Source organism: Mastomys coucha, unplaced genomic scaffold, assembly GCF_008632895.1.
Source record: "Mastomys coucha isolate ucsf_1 unplaced genomic scaffold, UCSF_Mcou_1 pScaffold15, whole genome shotgun sequence".
Classification (NCBI taxonomy): Eukaryota; Metazoa; Chordata; class Mammalia; order Rodentia; family Muridae; genus Mastomys; species Mastomys coucha.
Window position 1 is genome coordinate 80411678 of NW_022196897.1, and position 9572 is coordinate 80421249.

At 43.2% G+C, this 9572-nt stretch overlaps 1 protein-coding gene across 4 annotated transcripts in view; it reads right to left on the reverse strand.

Annotated features, from left to right (window-relative positions):
• Positions 1 to 9572, reverse strand: part of Ttc17 (tetratricopeptide repeat domain 17) — a 114321-nt gene that overhangs the window by 37951 nt on the left and 66798 nt on the right. For 2 of the 4 annotated variants that reach the window (XM_031371119.1, XM_031371121.1), the window contains exon 17: positions 8212 to 8382. The exons of the other annotated variants lie outside the window; for them this stretch is intronic. In XM_031371119.1, coding sequence (XP_031226979.1) covers positions 8212 to 8382 — 171 coding nt within the window. The remainder of the gene's footprint in view (positions 1 to 8211; positions 8383 to 9572) is intronic. 4 annotated transcript variants of the gene reach the window in all.

The window sequence follows — 9572 nt, forward strand, 5'->3', positions numbered from 1 at the left end:
TGTTCCCACCCCCTCCCCCTGCTCACCAACCCACCCTCTCACGCTTCCTGGCTCTGGCCTGGCATTCCCCTATACTGGGGCATAGAACCTTCATAGGGCCAAGGGCCTTTTTGCCCTTGATTACAGACTTGGCCATCTTCTGCTATACACATGCTGCTGGAGCCATTAGCCCCACCATGTGTATTCTTTGGTTGATGGTTTAGTCCCTGCGAGCTCTGAGGGTACTAGTTAGTTCATATTGATGTTCATTCTAAGGGGCTGCAAACCCTTCAGTTCCTTGGGTCCTTTCTCTAGCTCCTTCATTGGGGACCCTGTACTCAGTCCAATGGATGGCTGTGAGCCTCTACTTCTGTATTAGTTGGGTACTGTCAGGAGTCTCTTAGGAGATCTCTATATCAGGCTCCTGTCAGCCAACACTTGCTGGCATCCACAATAGTGTCTGGGTTTGGTGATTGAATATGGGAAGGATTCCCAGGTGCGTCACTGGATTGTCCTTCCTTCAGTCTCTGTTCCACAGTTTGTCTCTGCAACTCCTTCCATGGGTATTTTGTTCCCCCCTTTATCACTTCTCCAATTTCATCTGCTGTTACACAATGGATGAGAGTATTATACAAGTGCATAACTTAAAGTTACCATGGGGGCGGGGGGAGAATTTCATTTTTGAAGCTGGTATTCAAGTGAAGGAAAGCCATGGAACTGCTTCAGGCTTCTGCTGCTAGCTTCCAGTGATGTATTCCATAGGGTGTTTGGGCCATGGTGACAGGAGCTCTTAGGGAACAACACTAAACACACACACTTTATATTTACTCCTCAGATGGTGGTTCACAAATGGGCTGTTTTGTGATTGAGGGAAGCCAGTGTTTATTTATTTAGCCTTTCCTATGTATACTTATGCCATAACTATTTTGATGGGAGCAAAAAGCACATGAATGCTTCTGACCCTGGCAAATTAAATATAACCAATCAACAGTAAACTTGAAACCACAAAGCTATATACTTTGGGACAATTAAAAATTTTATAATAAAGATGATCTGGATGCAATCACACAGTGCTTCCCAGAGAAAGGTAGAGTACTGCAGTAGGATTTAGACAGAAGCAGCCTGGGGGAAACTTTCTAAAAAGCACATGTACATTGGCTCAGGTACTTATGGACCAAAGTAGATATGTATTCGGGAACACAGAAGACATGTGCTAAGGTATGACTAACTGTAACTTAGAACAAAGCACGTGGCTAGGCAATCAGCAAGTATAATTCAGAGGTGACATTAAGACTCTCTGGTAGGGTTCCTACAAAAGGAACCTCTTGCTCCTTAAGCAGAATAACAATGAAGTGTGTGAGAGCCATGAGGATGAGGATAAACCCAGGTCTAGGCCTGGAGAGTCAGCTGGTGATGGCAAGGGTGTCCAGGGAGAAGAAAGGACAGAACACGGGACTAGAAAGGCATTTCATGGAACAAAGGAAGCTGACTTTGGGAAGGCAAAGAGATCTTTGGAGGAAAAACTGAGTAGGTTTAAATATGACTTCAGGATTTTAAAGTCTTGTGTGGAATAGTCAGGCTTTCTATGAGGTGGCAGTCAGTTCTCAGTCTGAGTATGAGAACAGAATGCTGACCCCAGAATGTGCAGTGAGGAGAAGGTGGTATGACAGAGTGAGGACTCAATGCATTTATCAGATAACTCACTAACATTAGCTGCTGGCCCTTAGTAGTGTGCTGAGGGCTGGACTATCATAACCCACAGGGCTGAAAGGCTAGAGTTGAATGGAAGGAAGAACTTCTCTGCAGACACTGCCCCATGCAGAGCAGTGTCCTGTACAGTCATCCTTTATTGGAAATGCAGCCTCCCATATGCTGACAGATCTGGATTGTGGAGGAATCTCAGGTTTTGAATAACGCTGGAAGCAAGCAGTAGGAGTAGACTCTAGGCTTGCAGCCCATGGGGCAGATGGTGTGATATAAACTGAGACGGAGACTGACATGCACACACGCCCCCACATTTCCTTCATCTTCTTTACCAGGCACCGTTTTCACTTGGGAAATGGAGGATAAATATTGTGACTCTGAAGAGAATGTAACTATCCACAGTGAGGGTCACATGGGTTCACAGAGTGTCTGCCATGTTAGATATTCTGTCAGGAATGGCAGAGAGTAGAGGCACTGAGAATGTAGATTATGTGGCCCAAATTTCAATGAAGGCAGCTTAGCGCAATTTCTCAACATTTCAAAAACACATAGACATTCAAGTTTAATTCTGGGGACCTTAGTTTAAGAAATTCCAAGTAGATTATGCTAGTAGACAGAGACTTGGTGAAAGTGCCCAATGTACATTAAATGAGGGACCATGGAACCGAGGGTGACACATGATAAGAGTGGCTGCTGGCATACTGCTCAACAACAATCAGGTGAACAAATACTTTGCTAGGAAGACTATTCTAAGGATGGTGATTAGACTGGAAGCCACAGCATTTTGAAGGAAATGAGCATTTTGAACTGAACTGACCTGGGAGAGTGCAGTGGCAGGAATAACCACCATCAAGCCAGGGCAGCAGGCAGAATAGGGAACAAGACCACTAGCCTCATAAGGGGAAGCTTGCATTTTAGTTCAGCATTAGAAAGAGTTGAATCAATGGAAAATGAAATGGATCATCCAAGGCAGCCACAGAAGCTGGTGGGTAACCTGCTAGGGACACTACTGAGAGGGAATGGAAATAAAGACATGTGATTGTATCTGGTAAGAAACAGCATTTACAGTTTCGGAACAGGGGTTTCAAGAGAATTTTCAGGAGCAAAGGACAGAAAAACATGCACTAGATTCACAAAAAACCCTGGAGAGTAAAGAACCTACAGGCAGGGTTTAATCTAAAGCCTTACTCACTTCAAGTCTGACTTACAACATCTCCTGTATGGTTTGATCAGACAGGACTAGGCAATGGAGCACCCAGACTGAACTGGTCTGAAGCCAAGATCTTGTTACGTAGTCTAGGCTGTCCTTGAGCTTGCTATACAACCTAAACTAACCTCAAACTCATAATCCTTTTTTTTTTTTTTCAAGTACTGGGATTACAGGTGGGCACCATGAAGTCCATGAGAGTATATTAACTTTTTAAAAAATTTTATTTACTTTTTAATTTTATATTCACTGGCGTGAGGGTATCAGAGCCCTGGAACTGGAGTTAGACAGTTGTGAGCTGCTGTGTGTGGGTTCTGGGAAGTGGACCTGGGTCCTCTGGAAGATCAGCCAATGCTCTTAACTGCTGAGTCATCTCTCTAGCCCCGTATATTTAATTTTAATTATGATACCATATACCAGACACAGACAAACTTTGTTCCACATTAGGATGCAAGCAGTGTAGAGCCTTGAGCAACTCTGTTTGGTGCTCTAATGTCCTCCTTAAATGTCAGTGGTCATAATAAATCAGGTTACAAAGCTGTGATCTATGGGGATTTAGCACATAAGCACTGGTGTAAACTATCAGGACGATAGTTATAGAGGAAGGCCCAGCTTAATGCCATTACACTGAAGTGGGAAGGGCGGTGCAGTGTGCTCAGCAGGAAGAAAGCAGCAGGAGCCCAGTGGAGCTGCCTTCTTTGTGAGTCAGTCCAACAGGAGCAACAACTCAGGACAGTCCAGGAAAACCAGCGGGAGTCTCCGGAGGAAATTCTGGTACCAATTATCAGGGCTCCTTCACCTATAAGCGCGTCAGAGTGTTAAGGCCTTTGGTTCAGGGAGGTGACTTGTCCAGCTTTAACACCAGCAGGTGGTAGAACTGGGTCATGGTACCAGGGTCTATGACTACAACTGCTAGTGTCCTTCTCCAAGGATGGCTGCCAGCAAGGGCCCAAGGACCAGGGAACAAGCACCAAGCACTGATCTGAAAATGTCAATCTATGGCATCATTTCACTCTCTTATCAAAATGAAATTTTAGAGAAGGCTACATGGGCAAAGCTATTTCTTTTGTAGAGATGTGTTGCTATGTAAGGTGGCTGGATGTATATGCTTTGACCAAGATTGACCTTCAGTCTGAGATCATCTTTGCACTTCTCTTAGTAAAATATTTTACTCATTAAAATTATCTTATCAACTAAAAATAATATTTTCACCCACCAAACCTTTATTTCTGAAGCTCAGTACTAATGAGACCCCACGCGTCAGGAGGCTGAACATGAATTTTAGATATGCCACCTACTGACAATCTGAGGGACCTATCAAACTTTTCCTGAGCCTTAATTGGATCTTTATCTATAAGGTGAGCTTAATAATATCTATTTCACAAATCAGTACACGATGCACAAGATCATGTAAATTATAAAATATCATCAAATGGTAGGAATTACCATCATAGTTAATGGTCACTGGAGAGGACTTAACTATTTGTGTTTCTTTAATTTTTTTCCCCTAAATTGGACTTTTCAAATGTCTTCAGCGTCTATGCTTGTCTGTCTATGAAAGCACACTATTTATGGTAAAAAGCAGAACTTGTTACAACTGATAATCACGCAGAGGAAGCCTCCTGCTATGAACATGTGAATCAAGTCTGTCCTCCTGAGGATGTTATTGGTACCTAGATGATAAGAAAAAGAACTCCAGATTACTTACACAAGGTGTCATGTAAGTGGGTTCCTAACAATGCTCACTCTTTTTACAGTGTGAGCAGAATCAGCAGTGGAAAATGGGATCTGCCTAGATAAGTCTGCATGATGTTGAAGAAGCCTTCAAGAAATGATCTGTCCCAGTCAGGGTAACTATGGCTCATCCTAAGTATGGGGCTGAAGAGAATCCCGTGGGAACATGGAATTGAAGATACAGAAACATTAGGTGACTACTGTCTCAGGCAGTGATGTGTTAAATGAAAGGGAGACAGGGCAAAACTGTGGTTGTCTTTTATTCTGAATTGTCCTAGAGAAAAACAATGACTAATGTGGTAGTCACAAATAGCCAGCTACTACAGAGTTGTAACTGGAATATGGACCACATCTATAAATGGGTAAAATAGCTCTCTGCATGACTCAGTGTAATTTCTGATGACTGTTAGTCCAAGCAACCTCAGGATGCTCACAGAACTGTGTGGGCGTATTGGTGTCAAAGAAGACACGAGACTGCCAGGCATCAGGAGAGACTCATCCTTCACTGGAAGTGAGCAAACTGACTGTCCAGCTTAAGGATAAATTCTTTTGAGTTGGTAAAGTAAGATTTAGTTTCCTTAAAGTCTAATACTTTCTCATAGAGCTGATCATTTTTTTAAACCTCTAAGGGTGAAGGTCACTGTGGGCAGAAAAGACAGTCATTCACACCAGTGGTGCTCTCCCTGAGGACTGACTTGCTTATCCCACCTAAGAGTTTTTAAACAGTTAATAGCAGGAGAAAAGATTTTGTATAAGAATTTACTCTAAACATTTTATTTATTTATTTTGTGCACGCATATTGTACATGTATGGGCATATGTTTGGATGTCAAAGGGTAACTTGTGGGAGTCAGTACTCCCACCTTGCACCATGTGGATTTTGGGATCAAACTTAGACCATCACTTTGGCAGCAGCCACCCTACTGACCCTACTTGGCAAATATTTTAATTCAAGACACATAAGGCAAATACAATATTTAATTAATAAATATAAGATATCATGGGACATGGTATATAAAAAACTCATAATCTGGGTATTAAAGAGAAGGCAGGTGGTTAGGAGTGCTCATGCAGAGTCTCAGTTCAGTTCCTAGTACCATGTCATGTGGGTCACATCCAGGTTCAGAGGATCTGATGTCCTCTTCTGGCCTCTGTGGGTGTCTGCATTTATATGCACAAACCCTAACACAAATAATAAAAATAAACTATATGCTGGGTATTGTGGGGCATATCTTTAATTCCAGAACTCGGGAAATGGATAGGTGAATCTCTCTGAGTTCAAGTCCAGCCTATTCTACAGGGCCATACAGTAAGAGTCTATCTCAGGAAAAACGAGCAAAAAATTGTGGGGCTGGACAGTTAGATGAGATGTTAAGAGTACTTGGTACTTTTGCAGAGAATCTAGGTTCAGTTCTCTGCATCCAAGTACCCCACATCATTTGAAAGTCCAGTTCCAGGGGGTCCAAGGTCCTCCTCTGGCCTCCAGGGGCACCATGGCATGCACATGATATTCATCCATACATGAGTATCATGTGCAAAACACTTACATACATGAAACAATAAGTAAAAATAAATCTTAGCAGCTGGGAGATGGCTCAGCAGTTAAGAACACTGGCTGTTCTTCTAGAGGACCTGGGTTTGCTTCCCAGCACACATGGCAGCTAATAAGCCTCTACAACTCCAGTGCCAGGAGCTCTGATGCCCTGTTCTGGCTCTTACTGGCACCGCATGCATATAGTGCACAAACATACATGCAGGCAAAACACCTACACACATGCGCTCACACACACACAAAGATAAATTCTTTTAGTAAACAAAAAAGTTGGTAAAAGCTCATAATTTGATGTGAGCCAAGGCATACAAACAAATTACAATATATGAAATGTGTTTTGTAAAACACAGGAATAAGATAGTAGATGGAGATCCTTACATGTTTGAGAAGCTTTGTGAATGTTTCACAGAGAAGGGTGCATTGGAAATGTATAGGATTTCCATCTTTCCCGCTTTTAGACAGTGTCACATAAAGCAAGCTGGCCTTGAACTCCCTATGTAGCTGATAAGTGAAGCTCCAAGCTCAGTTTATGCAGTGTTGGGGAACATACCCAAGAGTTTGTGCATGTTAGGCAAGCATTGCCCACTGAGCTACATGCCCCCAGGCCAGGCCTTATCCATTTAAAGCAAAGCATTTGCAGAGGTCATTATCAGTCTGTGTAAAAGATATAGAGGCTCAAAGGCCTGGTCAGAGAGTGGAAATGAAACATCTACAAACAAAACAGGGGCCAAACTGCCTCACAAATCCATACTAATTTAGATTCTCCTGATACAGAATAGAACTACTGAAAAATGTAAGCATTGGAAACTTACCTGGTCAAAACTCCATTTCAGAAACAACTTTTGCTGGACAATGGTGGTGCACGCCTTTAATCCCAGCACTTGGGAGGCAGAGGCAGGCGGATTTCTGAGTTCGAGGCCATCCTGGTCTACAGAGTGAGTTCCAGGACAGCCAGGGCTACACAAAGAAACCCTGTCTCAAAAAACCAAACCAAACCAAAAAAAAAAAAAAAAAAAGAAAAAAGAAACAACTCTTTGGACACACCAGAAATCCTTAAAAATGGCTGCTTTGAAAATTCTGTACCAATTATGTGCATTATCTTTTGTTCTTTCTGTCTGTTTCCTCTATATGGGAAGGCATGTGCACATACACACCCCTATATAATTATGATTCTAAATATACTTATATCTATGACACACAGAGATAGTTGTATATACAAAGTAAAAGGCCACAGTTATTGGAAAACAGATTAAGAAGAAAGGCAGAAGTGAAGACAGCCCAAGTCAGTTACGAACAGAGAGAGTAGATGAAGAAATGAGAGCAGCATCAGGTTTTAGAGACTGAGGAAATAAATTGGGCCTTGGGTGAGTCAAGTTGCAGTCACAGATATGGGAATTATATACTTCAAGAAATAGAGCAAAAGTAAACTCAAGTTTGACAACAAGCTTGTCAGACTTAAAGCACCTATATATCAATATAATGAGCCTTCAGAAATCAGGGTAGAGCTGTATAGATGCCTGAGCTCAAGAACAGCCTGGGACTCACTGTGTATTCACAGGACTCTGTAACACCCAGGGCAAGATACTGCAAGGGAAGGAAAGAGGAGCAAGGTCAGGATAGAGGCATCCTCCCGACACAGCAAAGGAGAAGTGGGGAAAGCAAAAGAGCATCTGAGGACAGGCCAGGGTCAAAAGAGCATCTGAGGACAGGCCAGGGTCAAAAGAGCATTTGATGAGGACAGGCCAGGGTCAAAAGAGCATGTGATGAGGACAGGCCAGGGTCAGGGCAAAGTAATCCAGAAGCCACAGAGACTCTCCTTTCAGCAGAGAAAGACTATAAAAGAGGGACTGAAGTGGAGAAGAGTGTGAAGAGCACTCCCCCACTGCAGTGTCTTCTGCCTCACCATTTGGTGCTCACCCTACACTGAGTGGCTGTTGCAAGGAAGAAACAAACTCTTGAGAGGAGAGGAAAGCGGAAGCCTAGTGTTCAGGAGTTGATTTTCCCACAGAAGTGCAGCTCGGGTCAAATCAACTTACTTTCAAGTCTAAGGGCATCTGAGTCCCTCCCTGCATTCTCAACAGACAGCACAGGATCCTCCTCTGTTCCATGCCCAGAGGGCTCTTCTTCAGCAGCATCCAATGATTGTGGCTTGGCAAAGTATTTCTGTTTGTCATGGCTGTTGTCCAGGGGTTTCTCATGACAATGACCTCAATGACAAGAGACACAAACATACATTAGAAACATCTCTCAAGTTGCCTCATAATGCAAGGCCCCGAAGCATCAAGAGCAAAGGTGACACTCAGACAATGCAGGAATCAGTCCAGAGGAGTGCACGTGGCTCAAAAGTTTGCACTGAAATTCAAGTTTTGGCTGCTCTGCCACTGTGAGGAAGAATCAAGGATTTTGGTGAAAAGCTGGCAGGTAACAAAGATCAAGCCTCAAGATCTTGTTTTATCCACTGCTATAAATACTCCCTCAAAGCTAAAGTACTACAAAAAGTAAGAAATGTAGAGCCTGGATATATCTGGGAATAATGGATTATAGAGAAATATACTATTCTTTCATGTAGCTTAAAACGAGACATACCAAAGGTGAGGGATCACTAAGAATACACACGTATTACAAACCCAAGGATTAAAGGAGACTGACAACAATCCCACATTAAGCCTGTGGTGCGACTGGACACCTGCTTTTCTTTTAGATAGCACATTCTGGCTATATGAGTAAAGACAATCTAAGACCAAAACGACAAACCTTGAATGAGATCTTGGCACTTCTAGCTACTTGCCTGATGCACACAGTAGGACTAATCTCACTACAGTGGATACCCACTTGACTCACAGTAGGACTTATCTCACTACAGTGGGTACCCACTTGACTCACAGTAGGACTTATGTCACTACAGTGGGTACGTTCCTGATGCACAGTGGGACTGATCTCACTACAGTGGGTACGTTCCTGATGCACAGTGGGACTGATCTCACTACAGTGGGACTGATCTCACTACAGTGGGTACCTGTCTGACCGTGGGACTGGTTTCACTACACTGGTGCCATCCAGTTAAAGGATGCCTTTAATCCCAGCACTTGGGAGGCAGAGGCAGGTGGATTTCTGAGTTGTGGCCAGCCTGGACTACAGAGTGAGTTCCAGGACAGCCAAGACTACACAGTGAAACCCGCCCCCCCCCAAAAGGACTTCTTCCTATCAGGGATGTCTGTTAACATAACACCTTCCAGTCTGTGCTAATAACCAGTGTATGCCATCTTTCCACTGCCACTGTTTATTCCGGATGGCCTACCTCGCTGAATGGGTGTCTTTTTCCACCTTTCTGATCTATGTACATAGTCACTGAAGGTGTAGTCACTGGAAGGCCACAGATTTCTTTTTTTTTTTTTTG